Source organism: Ciona intestinalis, chromosome 14, assembly GCF_000224145.3.
Source record: "Ciona intestinalis chromosome 14, KH, whole genome shotgun sequence".
NCBI classification, from domain to species: domain Eukaryota; kingdom Metazoa; phylum Chordata; class Ascidiacea; order Phlebobranchia; family Cionidae; genus Ciona; species Ciona intestinalis.
Window position 1 is genome coordinate 933,693 of NC_020179.2, and position 20,254 is coordinate 953,946.

The window sequence follows — 20,254 nt, forward strand, 5'->3', positions numbered from 1 at the left end:
ATATTTTTTCTTCGGATACCTGCAAAACACAAGCATGTACGGTGTTAGCAGTACATTTCGTAACTTGGCGCTGGGTTTGGTTTGAAAGCCACTGCACCACGACAAGGTACCAGCGCATTGCAGTGGAAATTGTTTGCCCTACTTTGGGCTGTGGTGGCCGGCCACCAAAGAGTTAAGAAGAAAATAAAGTAGAAAGATAGAAAAGGAGTAAGAAATGAAGATCTTGAATTGATTCCTGTAAAACAATAAAGGTTAATATAAATATAGGTTATCGTAAGCTGTATGGAAGTATGGAAGTAAAACTTTAAATAACACAAGCTTGTAGTGATGTTGTGGTCTCTTAAATTTTCGGTGTTGAAAGTTCGTCATTGTCTTGGTCTTTGGTCTTCCGCATGCGTCTATTTTGTGCGTCGATCGTGTGCGCCGATTGCGTGCGTATGTGCGTCGCGTCGCGCGTTACTGATACCCCACCACGCAGCACCAAAAAGGGAACCACATGGTGGGTAACCAGCGACAAAAATAATACAACACTGTACTGGGGACGACCCTAATAAACAGCCACACGCCGGGACTCCATCGCCTATTGGGACATCGACAACATACCGTTGACCAGTACTACCATTTGTACCGTACTGGTTCTGAAGCTACTTGTGTTCCATTCACTCCTCTTCGTCCTCTCCGTCTGCAGGACCCGGTTACAATTCCCCTGTACCCCTATGGGCATGTGGCGTCTTCTTTTTTCGTTCTTCGTCATCATGACGTCATCGTATGTCGTCATAACTAAACTGACTTATTTCGGACGCATTTAACATTGTGTAACAGTGTTGGGAATGTAGTTTTAACGTGGAAAAGTTGGGTAAAGGAATAATTAACGCTAAAGGGAATAGGTAATTTAAGGCGAAAACGAACTACGGTCTTGCTGCAAGACCAAATGCACGGCTAGCCGCGCCTGAAACTGAACTAGAGGTGACGACAACCTGGAAAAAACAAAATATTAAGACGGATAAAAAACATATAACTGTATCGTTAAGACTGTGACAAGAGGGTAAGTAATTGTAAAAAAAACACGTTTGGAATAATATTATGTGCTAACGGTATCCATCTTGCCCCAACCCACTATAACAATGTATATATATATATATCTATCTATCTATTTCAACTTACCCAAATTAATGGGTAGCTCGCACCAAGTTCCATCTACCAGAGCAGTATATGCTGCCTGTAAATTGATTTATAAACAAAATTTGACCCAAAGAAATAAATTGTATGAGTTAAATACATAATAAAGTTTAAAGCAAACAAAATAAATTGCATAAGTTAAATACATTAGTAAAAATAAATATATGTATGAGTTAATTATGATACAAATATTAAAAATATCACTTCTTACCTGTTATTGGTTGATAGTGGCGGGTGACATAGGCAAGGTGATGACGTCATAAAGTGCCAAGATTTCAGGAAGAAATTATCGGTAAGGTTTAATCTATCATGGAGAATAATTTAAAGAGACTGTGGCAAAGTTATTGTCGTTTAACATAAAGAGACTGTGGCAAAGTTATTAACGTATATGGGAACAGGTAAATTAAACTTAAATTATGTTGTTATTTGTATTTTAATATATAGTAAAGTGGGGGAAGACGGAAATTTATTTGATTGTATCGCATTTGGTAGTAAACAAAAAACATGTAAGAATTATAAAACTGTATCCTCACGACTCCCCTAGAGCGTTGTTAATTATTCAAAACAAGGGTGTCCCGTCTTCCCCACCTTATTATACTAAAGTAGAAGTATAATGTTTTTGTCTATTGTTTAGTTACCCCAAAATATTCAAACATTCTTACGATGACATAATTGATGACGTCAGTTGATGACGTGCTCAAGCTGATGACGTCGTCCGGCCTTAAAATACCTTGAGCCAAAAAGAATTAGAGAATGGAGAAGAAAAAGAGAAAACAGGAATATTAAAATTGTTTTTATAACCAATATTAATATGATAAACTTAAGTTGTGCCCCCCGTATGCATTAGATACATATGTATTAAATATAACTAAATTTAATGTATATGTTAGTTACAGTTATTTTAATATAGTTACTAATAGAGTAATGGGCCAAATCTGGCCTAAATCCTAGATCCCGAAGGATCCCACCCATATAGAATAGAGTATAGTTGTTAATAAGTATAGGTATTAGATATAGTAATAATTTGGTTGTATAACAACTAATCAAAAATAATTAAAAACATAAACAGTTAACAAACAATATACAAGTGCAGTTCTACAGTAAATATTAAGAACAAGTGCAGATTTACAGTGATATCACATATTTCAATATTGTGTTATATACAGTGTTCGGTCTGCTTGCATGTAAACAGTATTACGGCAACATCTGTCACAAGGTTCAGGTTCCTGCAAGGCTCCATAACTGTTTGCGTATATTCAGTAAATACAAATATTTTAACTTGTTTAACTGATACAAAAGCAAATTTTATAGTGTATGATTGACAGGGTGCTGACCACTTCGCCACGGCGTATGGCAAATATACGGCTGCAGTTGTCCAACCAGAATATAAGATTTAGTCGTCCAAACTGTTTTCCTTGACAAAACAATTGGTCATGTAGAACTAGAAGTGCAAATTTCATAAAGGTTTTGTGGTGGTGGAAGAAAATTCAAGTCTTTTTCAAAATTGCGCCAAAAGCAGTATCGGAAATCAACCTTTCGGTTTGAGCTGCAATAACAATTTGTTACTGTAAACCAGATGCAGCTTACTAAATAAAATCGAGTTAGATCAATTACATAATTGTATCCATCTCCTCGAAAACGATAGAGAAGATCATGTTATTTAAAGAACAAAGAAAAAGGAATCAACAGCAAAACAACAGTCGTTAAAACACGCTAAACGTGTGGGAAAGAATGTCAGTTAAAAAGCGTGGCTCTTTCAACCAACAAAAAAGATTACCTGTATAAAGGACTGTTTAGTGTATTAAATCTTACCCTATAAGTAATCCAAGTGGTTATAATTAGAAACCAATCGGTTTTTAGCTACCATAAGTTATTGTATATGATATGACAACGTGATTATTTAGTCCTGATTGATGTAACCACTTAATGACAATCATAAAGGTTTCTGAAATAAATGGTTAGTTCTTAAATGAAATGGTTCGTTAAACAGACACAATGAAACTGTGCATCAAAATCATTATGTAGTATATATTAATATGAATGTATATGAATACGTATATAGGCTATAACTACAGTTGCATGTACATTGCAATATATAAAATACTGGTCATTAAATCAAAGCTAAAACTGCTGAACTAGTCGCATTGCCTTGCGAGCATAAAGAACTTCATAACAATTCATATTTTAAACAAGCAGCATCCCATGTGCTGCATATTTATAGTAGTGTATGATAGGAGATAGTAATATAGTCACTCTATAAAACTACTACTACTGCAATGACAGTAAATATCCGTAACTGTATATGAAATACACCCTGCAGAAGTAAACGTGTAGATATAATATTACAATTCTGCTGTAGAAGATAAAATGTTAGAATCTTCACAAAACTACTGCCATTAACATAAAAATCGCGAGAAGACGCCTATGTTACACATTATAACGCGTAGTATATATGGTAGAACTATATACCTGCAAATTCAAAATACAAATACATTTTGCATAAAACAGAAGTTTCCAAAAACGCAAAATAAGACTAGGATTCTCCGAAAGTATACAAGAAACTTCCATGACTTAAGAACAATAAATTATACCGGTCATAAATAAGCCAAATCAGAACATAAAAAGTACCTAAAACAGCATAAGCAGCGCGCGTAATAAAGTAGTACTGCCTGAAACTTAAAAATTCTAAATCATGTACAAAACAATAGAAGTCAAAATAAGCCAAGAATTCTCAAAACAACACAAAAAGCGTCACATTTGCTGTAGCTCGAATCCGGTATCACATAAATAGCTAGAAACTGGGGAAACAAAATAAAAACACATAAAAACTTGCATTATTCTTTTCGAAACAGCATTACAGTGCTCGCTATCAGATATAACAGCATTGATGCCTTCTATTTCAAATAACCAAATCTTGTATACAACATAAGTTTTCAACAAAACGTAAAATTAAACAAGAATTCCACGAAAGCACAAATAACATAAAAGTTATATAGTATCTGCAACCCTAAATAAAATAGAAACTCACATCAGGACTCGAACGGCGTGACAACGCGGGTGGCAATATAGGCCTACAGCACTGTCTGTAATTCTAAAATACAAAATCCTGCACGAAACAATGATGTGATGCCAAAACAACTAAATTAACATGAACACCGTACAAAACGGTACCGCATTGTGCGGAATATGGTAGTACTGATCGAAGTTTCGAAATATTAATTCATGCTCAAACCAAAAGTAAAGATATCTCAACGAAATGAAAAACTAGGCAAGAAATCTCAAAACAACGCATAGCATATTCAACCCTATATTAAATAAATAGTCAAACCTGTCAAAAAACAGATATAATAACATAAAAACTCGCAATAACAGCGCGGTACGAAGTGTATAGCACCATGTGCATTTATAAATACTGTGTGAACTTCAAATAACATAAAATTTTCGAATTCGTAAAAGGAATTGTAGTCTGTCAACCTATAACAATCCTGTATTAAATAAAAGGCAAGACCTGTCAAAAACAGCTAAGTTCCTAAACAATCTCACAACACAGTACACAGCATTAGAAGGCATGGCGAGTTAGTACAAATGCTAGTCCAAGTTGCTCGAACTGTTTCAACGCGGCATCGTGGAGACGGAAAACGTTGATTATTTCAACCTGATTAGCATACTTTGCGTGGTTACATGCCTTTCGGGTGCCAGTTTCGAATTGTAGTCACCAATTATTATATTGAGCACGTAGCGTTCTTAACCTGGGACACTTTTTCGCCTAACAATTGTTGGGCACGTAAAGGCCATTAAGGCCGTGTTTTTTATTATATCCCTTGTTTGAAATTAAATCTTTGAAAATTCAAGTTTTTTTTAGTTTCAATACCGCATAATTAGCGGGTAAATAACAACAACTGCCCTGTTTGATCAAAGGCGACAAGACGTTTCATAATGTCCCTTAAACCGTAAAGGAACGTAGCAATGACAATAGTTCTTCTTATTTATTAATGTGTATAAATATATCGACTTTTTCGATTGAACATAGCTACACAAACAAAAATTTTGTTTTTTCCAAAAAGTGCTGAGTCAGCGTAAACTGGTATGCCGCACGTAAATAAAGCGTAAATTTGATATAATAAGGTGGGGTAAGATGGAACATGTTTTCTTTTAATTTTTTGTTCCAATTTGGTAGTAAACAAACAATATTTACAGAAATACATAATCGTAGCCCTGCGACTCTAAAATAAAGTACGGTATTTATGTGCCAATAGTATCCAGTCTTTCCCCACAGTGGTATATACAATAAACTAGCAATAAGACATTCGAGAACATTCTTTTCTTGTTTTAAGCAATTCAATAACCAGGGCAGCAGCTTCGACCATTGTTACCACAGCAGAGTCCGATCAAGTAATCAGAGTTGCAGAAATTGGTGGAATTTTTACACGTTCCTCCTCTATGCTTACATGGGTCGTCACATGGCAGGGAACTGTATTTCTTTTCAGCAGAATAGCCTGAAAAATAAATTAGATTAAACTGGGCAGTCTAGAACTTGGTTTGCCTAATTGTCAAAGGGTATTTTTCATTACAAACATTAAATCCCATAGATATGAAACAATTTTTACTTAAACTCTTTATCAAGAAGTTTTTTTTTAAAGAATATCAAGAATGAACGTGGAATCAGGTAAAATTTGAGTACGCGCTCAGAACACCAAACGGCTATGCGAAAACAATGTGTAATTGAGTGGCCACTAATGGATTGTATAAATTATCAGCCATATAGAAAAACCATAAGAATAATCACCTAAAAAAATATATGCGTGGTAAACCGTAAGCGCAGGCACGAGGCGTATGAAACAGATCCCCGTGTTATAACTGCCGTTGCCCGCTACGCATTCATTCGTTCGTTCATACATTCATTCATTCATTCATTCATTCATTCATTCATTCACTCACTCACTCACTCACTCACTCACTCACTAATTCATTCATTCACTTATTAATTCACTCATTTATTCATTCACAATCAACTTAAATCCATAGCATTGATAACTTACAAAGATAGTCACAATACAAGCAACATCGTCTATTATTGTCTCCTCCACATAAACCCTTCGTGTAACCAGCACCGCACTCATGGTATCTCCAGTCAACACAATACCCACCAAGTTTGGCGCATTTTATGTCAGAATTGCGATCTGAAAATAAAAAATTTAAATCAAGATTCTGTTTAAGTATGTTCAACATTTTGTTTAATTACATCCAATATTCTATTTAAATAAGAGACTGACGATGCAATTTATGTATATCTCTGAAAAAAGAAAATATATATTTCTAATACAACCATTGACTTGATTTTTATCTGTTACATTTTCGTGGCACCAGATCCTTACATTTTCCTAAGCAGCATTGCCTAGAGGTTGGTCCTCCGCAGATGAGTGGGGCGTATTTACCATCGCATGAATTGCTCTTCATTTGACAGTTACCGCCCAATGCTCTACATTTCGCGTCATCATATCTCCATTTATCTTCATTCAGTCGATCTTTAAAATATATTTTGGTTGAATGGTTGCATGAAATTAATGATTAAATACTTATTTATCCTCGCGTGGAGGAGCAACGACAGTTGGTATTACACGAGTGCTGTTTCATACACCTCGTTACGCCCACTTACGAGTTACCACATATATGTAACTTTGTGGGTAATTATTTTGAAAGGATTTTTTATTTTTGTTTTTTGTAGGTTGCCAAAAACTCTGACAACTGATAAGGAACCACTGGGTTGGAGCAGTTGCGTTAAATGTCTCCCCCAATGATACACACGTCCAAAAACGGTAGCATCATCGAGCCTCGAACCCGCCAACCCTGCTGTACTATATATAGAGGCATTTGGCTGACCATACATGCTTATACCTTATAATTCAAATATTTCTTACCGGTGTCCGTAGTAACACAGCACGATTCTGATTTTCCAGTGGCGGTACAAATTCCAAAGCTTTGTTTCCCGTAGCAAATATCATAATTCCGTTTAATGCACTTCCCGTTTAGTTTCGCACACGCCACGTGGCCGGTCGCTTAGTTTAAACAAAACATTTAGAGAAGTATAAAACCGTACCCTCACGACTCACATAGACCATTGTTAATTGATTAAAACACAATCAGAATATTTGGACATTATGTGCTAAACGTGGCCTATCTGGAATGTTGAAAAATAAATGTAACTTGCTTTATCCTCGCATTGCGGAAAACGACAGTCGTTATAACATCAGGGGTGTTCTATTTCATACACCTCGCCCTACCAGCATATACGGGTTGTAATTTATGTAACGTTTATCGTCTAATTTGATGGTAAACAAATGTATTTATAAAATTATTTAACCAAAGCTTTAAGTGAACGTTGTTATATTTGTTAAAAATACAATCAGGAAATTTGGAATATGGGTGCTATATAAAGATATCTCATCTAACCCCACAGTACTACATCACATTTTAACTAATGCAAAATACTCACCCGGTTTAAAAATAAAGTTCCAACAAAGAACACCTGTAACCCAACCAATCACCAGGAATAATACGACAAACGCTACAATTTTTTGCCACTTGGTTTTGCAAAACGATTTCGGCTGATCATGTTGGCTGCTGCCTGCAAACCAATTTTGTTGAAACACCAACTAAAATTGAAAAATTTATATGGAAGTTTGTTTAAAATGTGATCTGAAGGTGACACCAACAGCTTTTAAAAAAATGCGTGTCATAAACTCAAATGTAACCGAAAAAATCGGCTGTATGACAACGCATGGGGTTTTTTCACAAGAAATAGCTTGGGTGAACTATACGCACCTCGTACCCGCTTTAGGGTAACTTTGTAGGTGTTTGCCGGATTTGTTTAGTTCAGTGTATTGTTTATATTTTAGATGTTGTACCATTAGGTTATACCCGCCGTGCAAGCAGAACATGCAACGACAATTACAACAAAGATACCTGCAGAAATAAGATGTGTAGTTTCTGTAGCCAATTCTGGTTCAATAGAGCCCAAGTTTTGTTTTGCTGGTGGTATTTCCGCTCCATTGCTTTGAAAAGTGCTGCTGAAGAGACCAGAATCGATCGTGGATTTGGTCGTAGTAGCAGCACTGGTGTTTGAACCCGATTTCACAACAATGTAATTGTTAGGTGCACTTTTCGTTTCACCGGAAATAACAGACCTAAATGAAACATAATCAGTCTTCTACATTATGATATTATTATCGGCTAAAAATAAACTATTTAATTTTTTAATTGTCACAGTTTACAGTTTAGGCAACCCATAAGGGACCACTGGGTTGGAGCAATTGCTGTTAAGTGTCCTGTCCAAGGACACATACGCCCACAATGGTAGCAGCGTCGAACTTTAAACCTCTAGGTTCTAGGCAGCTGGTGTGCTGACCACTTTGTCACGCATATAAAATATACAGCTTTGTTAATCCCTGACAAAGTTTTAACCTGTATTGGTCTACGCTTTTAAGTGTAGAAGTCCCAATTCCAGTGTCGAGTAATTTGGACTGTCGTTGCCCACATGTGTATGATCTGTCGCTTAATGACGTTGTAGTTTGCGGAACCTAAAACAAGCGCTGTTAAGATATTTTAGTTAAGTCATTTTATTTTTCTGTATGTATTGCTGACAATTTGGACAACCTAATTTGGTTTGGAGCAATTATCGTTATGTGTTTTAATAAAATACACACTTGGCCACACTGGTGGCAACATCGAGCACCGAACGCAGTTTCCTCTGGTTACGATGCGGGGCTTGTAAACCAATAAGCTTGGATTTGTTCAATGTCTTACCCAAGCGACCAAAATATCAGAGACCAATTCGCTTAATCTTGCATCTTCATAAACGATGTTTTTTCTCAGCTGGACTGTAATATCTATGGAAAACGATCGTTATAGTAGGGTGAGTATAAGACGGGACATTTCATTCCAGGTTCTCGTCCCTATTTGGTAGTAAACAAGAGTTATCTAACCGTATCCTATCACTATATTCTAAAGCGTTGTTAATTATAAAACAAAATCAGGAAATGTGTCTTTTAAGCGCTAGCGGTATCCCATCGCAATAAAGCAAATACAAATATTGATGAGTAAATATTATTTAATGTTGCGGGCGTAGGTAAGCCTAAGATATATTTAACTTATTTTAAGCGTTTGAAAAAAATACCGAGAACCCCATATAGAATAAATACACAAAGTGTTAATCTTTATTTTTATTGCCGGTAGAATAATATCATTCGATCAGCTGCTATTGTTTCTCGGATATTATTTTAAACATTGTCCAACGCATCTACGTAAGGATATTATAAATGCTAGACTGGCATTATTATAAACAAAAGATTTCCAAAAACAAATATTTACGAAACAATATTTTGTTTCTGATGGAACTGCCATGCCGGTTTAAAAAAAGAAATGATTTATAGTGGGGTAGAGTAAAATGGGATATGTTTCCCTCTTCTTCTCGTTCCATGTGGTAGTGAACAAAGAACATTTACAGAATTATATAACCGTAGCCCCGTGACTCTAAAAGAGCGTTGATAATTGTTAAAACACTATCAGGAAATATGGGATTTAGATGATAATGATATATCTCTTTACCCCACAAGTATAACTCTACCGTATGACACATGTATTATAACACAACCTTAATAACAAACCTTGAAATTCTGGTCGTACATTTGCATTAGCGTGCCAACCTCTCTCTATAGCATTGATAAGTGGTGTCGGGGTAGTCTTGGGAATCTCTGAGATGTCAGGTCTTAAGCCTTTCACAATGTGGTCTTTCAATAAAACTAAAGTGTCGCCAAAATAATTCATATCTGTATAAAAACAGAAATTAATTGAAAGTATAGTTATATAGTACATGTAGTGTGGGGTGGGGAAAGATGGGACATATTTTCTATTTTCGTCCAGTATGGAACAAAAACATTTAAGGAATTATTAAACCGTATTTTCGCGACTCTTATTGACCCTTGTTAATTGTTTAAAATACAATCGGAATATTTGGATATCATGTGCTAAAGGTGTCCCATCTTTCCCCACCCTACTACATGCATGCTATGAAATGATAATATACTTCCGTACGGCTGTAGTTCTGTCACCAACTCCCACAAAAACACTGAGTAGCTGCAAGTTAAGAATAACGTCAGATATAGTGAAAACAAATACGCTATTATAAAGCTGTTTACCTGTATACATCTGACTTGGTCGTGGGCTTGGAGTTGGGGTTCGCTAAATGTTCAGGAGCAATATGTGTTATGGTACCACCGCCTATGTGCTGCTGCGTCGCTTCACCTGTTTATATCTATATAGTACTGTGTGCAGGAAGACGGGACACCTTGAGCACATATTATCCAATTATCCTGATTAGGTTTAAACAATTATCAACGGTCCATGGGAGTCGTGAGGAAACGGTTTTATAATACTTCGATTGTTCTTTGTTTACTACCAAATGGGACACCAAATACAGAAAGAAAAGGTGTCCCACCTTTCCCTACCCAACTATATATTGTAAATTATCCTTTGGTAAAATACAATTAAATATCATACGGTTGTTAAGAATATCCTTCCTAGTTGTCTCGAGAGCGTGTGTACTTGAGACAACCCGAAGTCGCACAGCTGAAATATTGAATGAATTAGTGGATGAATGAAGTAAAGGACAGTCGTTTTAACACGGATGTTTATACACCTCGTGCCGGGTTATGAGTTACCATGTATGTTACTTTGCGGATGATAATTTTTTGCCTTATTTTATGTGTGGCTGATAATTTGGACAACCCATTAGTGACCACTGGACTGGATTGCCGTTAAGTGTCTTTCCCAAGGAAACATACCACATTAGTAGCAGAGTCGAGCCTTGAACCCAGTACCTTTTGGTTAGTGGCATGCGCACTAACCACTTTGTCACGGCGCAGGTGATTATAGATTAACGAAACGAAAGTTTGCTAATGTTAAATATTAAGAGTAAGAAACCTTAACGTTTAGCGTAGCGTCCAACAGCACGTTAGCTGATTTTAAATCCAGATGAAGCATTCGTTTTGGTTGCATTGAATGTAAGTATTCCATAGTTTCCGACACCTACACAAAATGCATTGAAATTTTTTCAGTCGTATAGTAGAGTGGGTTAAGATAGAATATGTTTTTTTTCTCGTCCTGTTTAATAGCAAACAAAAGAAAATTTACATAATTATATAACTGTCACCTCGGGACTGTAAAACAACATCGTTAACTATTTAAAACACGATCGGGGAATATGGGGGAAATGCCCTACGGTATCCCAACTTACCCCACAGTAATATAACCAATACCCCGAAATCAATACGAAAAATACATTTACTAGAGAGGATTTAACTTGTTATATTTACCTGTAAAGCAATACGGTATTTTAGTTTCCAAAGGTGTTCCCTGGACAATTGTACGGACTTGAAAAAGTCCGTGCACGAACCATGTTGAACGAATTCCATGATTAGACTAAATGAACTGTCCGTGTGCTTCACTCCAAACAATTTGACCACGTGTTCGTGTTTAATCAAGCATAGCATTTCCGCCTCTTGTAGAATATTTCGGGCGTACCTGATAGAAAAAGCGTGGTAGTATATAACAGTTATTCTGTTACTTGGGCTACCAGGCATAATGTAAATAATCTTCCACGACTTACCTGGTATGAAACAACGTAGTGTATTTCCGACGTTTTGTTTGCCGTCCGAAACACTAAATACACTACGTTTTTTTTCATACAAGATTTTGATTTGAAAAATTGTTTAGATAAAAAACTTTGCAGAAGTGCATATATTGCCAGCATAGTAATATATAGTACTGTGTGGTAGGTGGGATACCGTTAGCACCTAAATCCTAAATCCCCCGATCAGGTTTTAAACAATTAACAAGTTTTTTTTTTAGATTGGCGGAGCTTCGGAAATATAATTCCGGTAATATTTTTGTTTACCATCAAATGGGAAAAAATGTCCCATATTATCACTCTTTACTATACATAAAAACATGCATTTACCTTTCTTCTATCCTGTGCTCTATCAGCACTTTTTCCGCAACATCCGTGACTTGAAGACCTCTATTCCACTTACGATGAAAAACTCTGCCGAATCCCCCATACCCAACTTGGTACGCAACTTCACTAAACTCGTGTTCCTCGAAGTTTCGAAATACAGAGCCACAAGCAAAATTAGGCGTAGAAGTGCTAAGTTGCTCTGTTGCCATTTGTAACCTCACTTTAGTCTTGGAAACAGTTTTTATAGACGGAAGAAATATGGTTGCGGCGTACACCAGTCGTAACACGAACCGGAATAACTTATCAAACCGAAACTGCTGACTAGAGTAAGAAACCGCCTACACAACAACGCAAGAACAGAGTGTGACGTCAAGATAGCATAGGAAGAAGTGGGCCAGACAACAAACAAAGGTACTGTAATTATTGTAAAAGGAGTTCCCCATAATATCTAAGCACTTTACTCTAGCAGCTTAACGCTAGGCATAAATTCCAATATTAATGTAAAACACTTTTAACTTAAATGTGATTCAACCTAAGTACGGCGCGTACATTAACTTGGTAAGTGCGAGCGAACTGCCACGCTCGCGCTCTTTTTAAAGCAGAAAGGCGTAGTTTCGCTTTACCATCGCGTTTCTGCATGCCTCGAGCGGCTTGCGTTTTACGAAACAGACGCAGAATCAATAATTATCCCGAAAAAGAGTGCAAAAAGACAGAATGATTAAAAACGTGGAAAACTTTATAGAAGATTCTGCTATCATGGGATCAGCATAAACATCAGATATCTTTTAATTTTTATTTGGGTACTATCGTTTTTAAAAAAGGGCTGTGCTAACTTTCCGTCTTATTTCTTTAATATAGTACTGTGGGTAAGATCGTATAGGTCAAGAACGTAACATCCAAATATCCCGTTTGTTTTTTAAACAATTAATAATAGTCTATAAGGGACGTGGGGATACTGTTTTATAAATCTTTTTCTTTTAATGTTCTTTGTCTTCCACCAAATGGGACGAAGAAAAGGGAAGAAAATATGTCTCATTTTCCCCACCTTACCATACTTTACTGATAGTTTCGTTACCGTAATCGAAGAGATAAATTAAAATCTTTAAGGCCCTATGTTTTGGAGTACTGTAAGTTACAATCAATCGCATTCTGCAAAACCATTCTCTTTTATTATCGCTTCGATGCAAGAATACCAGCATTGCTATTTTCCAAAGAAACTCATTACTAAAGTAGTTCTGGATAAATGCTTCTTCATTTATACAATTCAGCTTTAGCACTTTGAATTTTCATCGTCCAACAGAGTGTTTTGTTTTTCTGGTGTGTTGCGCCTGTGACAGGAAAAACAGATTTCTGGTAACGATTTTATAAAGCTGATAGGCTTAGCCATAGTTCCTATTTTGAATTTAGTTGTAAAACATGCTCTTGAGTTTAAGTGTAAATAAAAAAATGCCAAGTTAACACCAGTTTAAAATCTGCTTACCGTTGAGACGTAGGGAGACAAAATAGTTTGGCAATCACTCTACCGTGGAAATGTTCTGAGAAACTTTTTTCGACATCATCAAACAGCATTGTTAACTTTGATTCCGCAGTATCAGGGAAGTTTCCGGCCAAATAAGCGGCAACAAATGCAAGCGTGCCAAACATGACCTTTAAATATTTGTAGTAACGTATATAGAACTGCATGGTGTGAGTATACCTAAATCTCATATTTCTTGACCGTGTTTTAAACAATGTGTTTAAACAAGTAACATTTTTATAAAGTCATGTCGTTTTTTAGGGTTTGAGTCTTTTTTAGTATAATTATATACCCGACAGCTGAATGATCCTAGTTTACGAACAAATGGAAAGGAGAAGAGAATGAAAATATGTTCAATTCTACACCCATCTAACTGTATATACTGACGTGTTTTAATCAGTTAAAATATATTACCGGAGTTAGCCACGGGATGGTTAAGTGAAGTTGAATTGTAAACGGTGAGAATATACTTCCAATGCGAGCTGACATAGAAGAAAGACCCAACGCTGTGCTCCTGCATAAAATAAATGTTAAATGATTAAATGTAACTTGTTTACCCTCGCGTGGCGGGACAACGACAAACAAAATACATTTCTTGCCTGCTTACGAGTTATAACACGTATGGCTGGCTACTGCAAGTGTACGGCTAGACAACCTATTAGTGACCTCTGGGTTGGAGCAATTGTCGTTGAGTTTCTTACCGAACAACATATACGCCCACAATGGTAGCAGCGACAAGCCTTGAATAGATTACCCCTGGGTAACCACGACCAACGACGCGGACAGATCGTAACGACTGGACAGATATATATTATATTACTTACCGACCGACGGTGGGAAACATCTCTGTTGTGTGAACATATATCACACCGAACGACATGCTTGCGGCAAATCTTCCAACCATTGCAAGAACCGTACTCAACGTTTCAAAAACTTCAAAAACATAACACAGGATCAGGTAAAAACAAAACATAAAAATCATAACCTTTACAAACCTAATACATAATCAGGTAAAAACAAAATTCGTAACAGACAAAATTCCAACGAATAGTGTACAATTATAAAAAAGTATATATTTAGCATCATTCTTTGCATAAATGGAATTAAATCATGGCTCTCATTTCGTTACGAGAATCGTATAACTTCATGAGCACGAGATCAGGACCAGATTCATAGAATTCATCACAGTTACATGTTTAGCGCTGTTAAAGTTGATTTCTATATATATATATATACATATATAGAAATGTCAACATATACTCAAATGCCCTTACCCTGTTTTCCATTTCCAAGTTGAAGACAAACCGTTGACAACAAACAAGTTAAACTTGCAGTGTACAACGAAGCAGATGTACACTTGGTGAATCCAATCTTTTTAATGGCGAAAATAGAGGAGACGCAAGCTGTGAATTCCATTAATCCTCCCAACGTATTATTTAAATACACACCGCCTGGCAAGTTTCCGACGTTTAACACCAAACCGTAATACACCATACTGAAATTGAAACAAGAATTAGAATAGATAACATATAGTACGAGGGATGGGACATCTCTTTATTCTGTTTTCTCGTCCTATTTGTTACTAAACAAAGAACATTCAAAGAATTATAAAATCGTATCTTCACGACTCCCATATACCGTTGTTAATTGTTTAAAACACGATCAGAATATTTTGGTATTATGTGCCAAAGGTGCCCGACCGTCTTCCTCCGCCCTACTATATGTAATGACTATGAAGTTTATACCTTGTGACCATCCAGACAAACATGTTGCATAACATCAAGAATCGTGTACAAGGAAGTCGACACATTGCTCGTAGTGGACTTTCTTTGCTTTCCTTTATGAGAAAAACAAAGAGAATTTAGCAACAGTGTTAACAGCCTGCTTATATTCTACGTTTATCATATACATATGGGCTCTGTGGTTATAAATATCACTTGCTTTTTAACCAAGGGTATTGGGTTCGAGGCTCGACGCTGTTATTCTTTTGGAAGTGTGTGTCGTTTGGAAAGTCATCTAATGTTCATTTCTTCAACCCAGTGTTCTCTTTAGAATTGTGTAAATTATCAACCACACAGAAATAAAATAAAACAATAATCACCCACAATTTTGTGGAAATCCGAAATACGTCGCCCACGACTGCTGTTTCCCCGCAACAGGAGAATAAATGAGTTACATTCACAAGTTAGAAGTTATCCTGTTAAAATTGATTTTACCTCTGTTTTCTCAGACGTGTTAAACTCTGTCATCGTATCTTGCCACACTTCTTCAGATAGTTGAGTTTTGTTTCGTTTGGCCATAACCTCGCATACTTGTTTGGATTGCGCTTGCTTGTTATGTGCGAACAACCATCTGTTGGAAAAATATACAAGTTGAAGTATTAGATGTAACTTGTTATTCTCGTGATAAAACACATCTTCTTGACCAATCATTTTCTAACGATACGTGCCCAGTCATTACAGCTTTGCTCACTTGTTTTAGAGTTTTAATTGTTTTTCAATGAATGGCTGATAATTTATGCATTTAGAAACTAGTGGGTTGGAGCAATTGGCATTATGTATATTGCCCAATGATACACATACCAACAAAAGTAACAACATCGATACTCGAACCCGGCATCCCCTCTAGACTAGAAGCAGGCGTATTAATCTAAACCACGGCACCGCAACTTCTATTTTAAATATATTTACGAAGTAAAATTGTTTACCTTGGTGATTCTGGGACCAACCAACCAAGAATAATAAACGGGACAAAAGCAGTGATTGACTTGGCGATTTGCAAAGTTCGCCAATGTCTCCAAATTAGCGCAAGAACTGAAAACGTCATCGAAGAGAGACCAAAAATGGCGTTATGCGACAAACCAATGGCGGTTCTCCATCTTTTTCTAGATAACTCGATCACTGTGAATAAAAAACGCGTCAGCAATGTCATATGTTGTGTTATACTACAATATGTATAGTTGGGGGGAGGTATAGGACACCTTTTAATTTTATTTTTCATAACGTTTAGTAGTAAACAAAGGACAATCAAAAAATTATAAACCGTATCCTCACGACTCCCATAGACCGATGTTAATTGTTTAAAACAGAATCAGGATATTTGGATATTACGTGGCAAAGGTGTCCCGTCTTCCCCACCCTACTATACAACTAATGTAAAGCCAAATTCCAGCTTACTGTAAACGAATCCACTTGTTATCATTGGGAAGTAAGTAACAGCTGCCAGAAATCGCAATGCAGTGTACACGTGTACGTTTGGTGAGAATGACATGCCACAGGTTACAATAAGGGCCAATACTGAACTTACACGAAAAACAGCGATTCTGCCAAATCTACAGATGATTGACGATTAGTAAAACAAAACACAAATTAAAATTATCAATTTAATTTAAAGTTCGATTTTAGTCAAAATATTTAAGACTTAAAATGTGCTATTAAAAGTCGTTAAAAAAACAACAATAAGAACAACTGTTCGAGGAAAAAAATCTATATGGTCACTACGTGCCCAACAAGTTACATGGCTTACCGATCAGCTAGTAAGCCCCCCATTAGAGAACCAGTCAGTAATCCCGCATAATTCAATGACGTTGCAATGAAAGAAATGCCAACTTTGTCGCAGACCAGGTCCCACTGAAATTAGTATATACTATAAATTTCTAAGCTGTGGTACCAAAGCGTTTCCTTAGATACTGGTTATATTTAGTATTGTGGGATAAGATATATTCTTATTCGAGTTTTTTTAATAACAACGGTATTTTTAAGTTGTGAGGATCAGTTATATATAATTCTGTATATATTCTTTATTTACTACTAAATAGGACGGGAAAATATTCAAAACATCTTCCATCTTACCCCACCCGCCTATATTATACCTCGGTAACTATCGTTTCCTCGAAAGAGCTTCTGTCGTATTCGTATCCTGCATCGCATTGAACTGTCTGCATTCCGCTAACGTTGTTGGTTCCGAACAAACAGTTTAAGTCCTTGATATCCTTGCATGATGTGTTGAACGCGTATCTTTGACAACGATCTGGTTTCTGTTACAACGTATGTCGGGTAAGATGGGATGTCTTCAGGTTTGACATAGATTAATCAAATATCCTGATCCTATTTTAAACACTTAACAACAGTCTATAAGAGTTGTGAGGATGTTGTTTTATAATACTTTAAATGTTTTTCGTTTACTGCAAAATTGGACTAGAAATATTACCCCAACTTACTATAGTGGGATGGGAAAAGATGGGGCACCTTTACATTCTATTTTTTCGTCTCATTTGGTAGTAAACAAAAAAAAACATTCAAAGAATTAACAGTATCCTCACGACCCCCATAGACCGTTGTTAATTGTTTAAAACAAGATCAGGATACTTGGATAATATGTGCTAAAGGTGTCCTATCTTACCCCAACCTAATAAAATTTTATTTTAGGCTACACAGTGTATAAGTAAACTAACCTTTGTATTATCGTTAAGTGGAATAAACGTGGTTGTTATTTCAGTCTTGGTTAGATTTGGATATGAAGTAATGTTGTCGTAAGGTTCGATTCGGCATCGGCTGTCTGGCATAGCGCCTGAAAAAGTTTAATGAACAAGTGAACGTGACTTGTAGGTATTCTTTGGTGGGGAACGACATTCGTTATAACACGGGTGTTCTATTCCATACACTTTGTGCTTGCTTACGAGTTACCATGTTTTGTGGTTAATTATGTTATTGGGGGGATTCTTTCATGTTTTCATATATGCTTGGCTCATACTTCGGACAACCAATTACTTACCACTTGGTTGAAGCAATTTAAGCGTCTTTTCCAAAGACACATACGCCCACAACGGTGGAAGCGTTGAGCCTCGAAGCCATCATACATATATTTACAAAATGTACAAATTTTAACATTCTAATTCTCGCAAGCAAAAACAATATATAGTAGGATGGGGGAAGATGGGACACCTTTTCATTATATTTTCTCGTCTTATTTGGTAATAAACAAAGAACATTCAAAAAATTGTAAAACTGTATCCTCGCGACTCCCGTAGACCGTTGGTATTTATTTAAAACACGATCAGAATTTTTGGATATTGTATGTTAAAGGTGTCCTATCTTTCCCAACAGTACTTTATGTCTATAAATATAAGCCGACAGGTTATAAACTTACCAACAAAAACCGATGCTGTATTCATATAACATGCTGAAATTCCTATGGCAGAAAAACATAGACAAATAAATGCTTGGTATCTTCCATTGCCAACAACATTTTCTATCACGTTATCAAGCGAGAACATAATGTGCACGTTCTGCAAAAACTCCTCTATACTGAATGCGCAGCCAAAGTAATATAACGCTTGATCTGTCCAATAAACGGAAATTAAAATTTATTCTTTAGCATTTTACTAGTCATGCACGTTTAAATAACATGCGTTTAAACACGAAGAATAAGTGATTAGTGTTTCCTGTTAACCAGCCAGCAAGAGATTATGTTTCTTAATTCATAAGAAGATGCGTAACTCGTAAGCTGGCACGAGGTTTATGAAACAGAACACCCGTGTAATTATACGGCTGTCGTTTTCCGGCCGGGCGAGGACAATCAAACAGCATTTTATGAAAATGAATTGTAGCCGCAAAGCAGTTACTACTCATTGTCAATCGTCGCAATAGGTATAACTGATGTAATTAGTTGTTTTCGTATTTAGATAAATGAGCGCCATATTACATATTGGGGGTAACTTTAATAAACATGTTTGTAAAAAGGGTGAAGCATGCAAAAAGTTTAAAAACCACTGGCTCAAACGGTATAGTAGATCTTACAGTGCCTGTTATATTTTATGAAACATACTTAGCTATAAACTACAAGGCGTTGGGACTATAAATTAATGAATTTATGAAACGTATTTGTCCTCCTGTCGCCGGAATATACAATAGTCGTTATAACACGGGTGTTCTGTTCCCACACCACGCTATACCACCAACGTTATGTCAGGAAACCGCATTTTGTCCGCTATTTCCGATCTCACGTTTCGTGAATTGCCCATACAAATGTATGGTCGTATGTTTATTTGGTGCTTGTAGATAACAATTTAAAAAGATACTTTAAACTTTGTGTCCTGGTACAAGCTAAATATGGTGAGCCCAAAGTTAAAATCATGGCACTTTTCAACCAGCAAACTGCAACTGGATACACCAGTACATGTTAAATGTTATGCATTTTTGTTTCTTTTTTATAAATATATGTGTTTTGTTTTATTTTATTCCTTTATCACTCTGTTTAATAAAAGTTGATTATTCATGTGAGTTTCTATTGTAATTAGGTATAACGTGAGTACAAACAGATTTTTACGCGCAGAATCAGAAGTGCTAAGTTCTTTCAAAATCTCAATGTTTCGACAAAAGATGGCATTAAAGAATGTTAAATTGCTATGCCTTGAGATCCGAAATGGAAGAGACTATAATGTCACAAGCGCGAGACAATTTATAATAAGACTCATTGTTTTAAAATCTGTAGCCTATATATATTACTCATCGTTCGAAAACAATCTAAGACAAAAACCACACTGATGC

General features: G+C 36.2%; 3 protein-coding genes and 1 long non-coding RNA gene across 5 annotated transcripts; all 4 read right to left on the reverse strand.

Moving 5' to 3' along the window:
• Positions 1-150: 150 nt before the first annotated feature.
• Positions 151-1,477, reverse strand: LOC113474846. Of its 2 annotated transcripts, XR_003396554.1 has the most exons (4): positions 1,391-1,477; positions 1,165-1,219; positions 604-977; positions 152-235 (listed from the first exon to the last, which is right to left on the reverse strand). It is a non-coding gene; the product is annotated as an uncharacterized LOC113474846 (long non-coding RNA). The 2 variants fall into 2 exon arrangements; XR_003396553.1 differs by having other exon boundaries at positions 151-977.
• A 3,860-nt stretch (positions 1,478-5,337) lies between these two features.
• LOC104266384 lies at positions 5,338-10,802 on the reverse strand. Its single transcript, XM_026837485.1, has 12 exons — positions 10,735-10,802; positions 10,374-10,479; positions 10,262-10,311; positions 9,843-10,004; positions 8,983-9,065; positions 8,641-8,756; positions 8,143-8,363; positions 7,673-7,804; positions 7,098-7,235; positions 6,555-6,704; positions 6,219-6,359; positions 5,338-5,675 (listed from the first exon to the last, which is right to left on the reverse strand). The coding sequence occupies exons 4-12, from the start codon at positions 10,000-10,002 to the stop codon at positions 5,518-5,520; spliced, it is 1,299 nt and encodes a 432-aa protein (XP_026693286.1). The 5' UTR covers positions 10,003-10,004; positions 10,262-10,311; positions 10,374-10,479; positions 10,735-10,802; the 3' UTR covers positions 5,338-5,517.
• Positions 10,803-11,142: 340 nt separating this feature from the next.
• LOC108950054 (probable L-type lectin-domain containing receptor kinase S.5) lies at positions 11,143-12,399 on the reverse strand. The gene is made up of 3 exons (XM_018814711.1): positions 12,194-12,399; positions 11,550-11,757; positions 11,143-11,262 (listed from the first exon to the last, which is right to left on the reverse strand). The coding sequence occupies exons 1-3, from the start codon at positions 12,397-12,399 to the stop codon at positions 11,143-11,145; spliced, it is 534 nt and encodes a 177-aa protein (XP_018670256.1).
• A 936-nt stretch (positions 12,400-13,335) lies between these two features.
• On the reverse strand, positions 13,336-19,016 carry LOC100177444 (solute carrier family 22 member 21-like). The gene is made up of 13 exons (XM_018814742.2): positions 18,855-19,016; positions 18,160-18,275; positions 17,578-17,742; positions 17,232-17,335; positions 16,883-17,037; positions 16,414-16,606; positions 15,923-16,058; positions 15,452-15,543; positions 14,981-15,201; positions 14,531-14,639; positions 14,121-14,220; positions 13,671-13,837; positions 13,336-13,518 (listed from the first exon to the last, which is right to left on the reverse strand). Exons 1-13 carry the CDS (start codon positions 18,979-18,981, stop codon positions 13,461-13,463), a joined length of 1,743 nt encoding a protein of 580 aa, XP_018670287.2. The 5' UTR covers positions 18,982-19,016; the 3' UTR covers positions 13,336-13,460.
• Between the last annotated feature and the right edge of the window lie 1,238 nt (positions 19,017-20,254).

What these genes read in the sequence shown, in the direction of transcription:
- LOC104266384 (XM_026837485.1), bottom strand. Translation starts at nt 10,002, where the DNA reads ATGAATTATTTTGGCGACACTTTAGTTTTATTGAAAGACCACATTGTG. An exon ending in GCAATGCTGCTTAGGAAAAT is followed by an intron (nt 6,360 to 6,554) that starts GTAAGGATCTGG and finishes TTTTATTTTCAG; the next exon opens with ATCGCAATTCTGACATAAAA. An exon ending in CTTGTATTGTGACTATCTTT is followed by an intron (nt 5,676 to 6,218) that starts GTAAGTTATCAA and finishes TTTATTTTTCAG; the next exon opens with GCTATTCTGCTGAAAAGAAA.
- LOC108950054 (XM_018814711.1), bottom strand. Translation starts at nt 12,399, where the DNA reads ATGGCAACAGAGCAACTTAGCACTTCTACGCCTAATTTTGCTTGTGGC. An exon ending in GAGCACAGGATAGAAGAAAG is followed by an intron (nt 11,758 to 12,193) that starts GTAAATGCATGT and finishes TTTTTCTATCAG; the next exon opens with GTACGCCCGAAATATTCTAC. An exon ending in AATACCGTATTGCTTTACAG is followed by an intron (nt 11,263 to 11,549) that starts GTAAATATAACA and finishes CATTTTGTGTAG; the next exon opens with GTGTCGGAAACTATGGAATA.
- LOC100177444 (XM_018814742.2), bottom strand. Translation starts at nt 18,981, where the DNA reads ATGTTCTCGCTTGATAACGTGATAGAAAATGTTGTTGGCAATGGAAGA. An exon ending in TACAGCATCGGTTTTTGTTG is followed by an intron (nt 18,276 to 18,854) that starts GTAAGTTTATAA and finishes AAACTTTTTCAG; the next exon opens with GCGCTATGCCAGACAGCCGA. An exon ending in AGGAAACGATAGTTACCGAG is followed by an intron (nt 17,336 to 17,577) that starts GTATAATATAGG and finishes TACTAATTTCAG; the next exon opens with TGGGACCTGGTCTGCGACAA.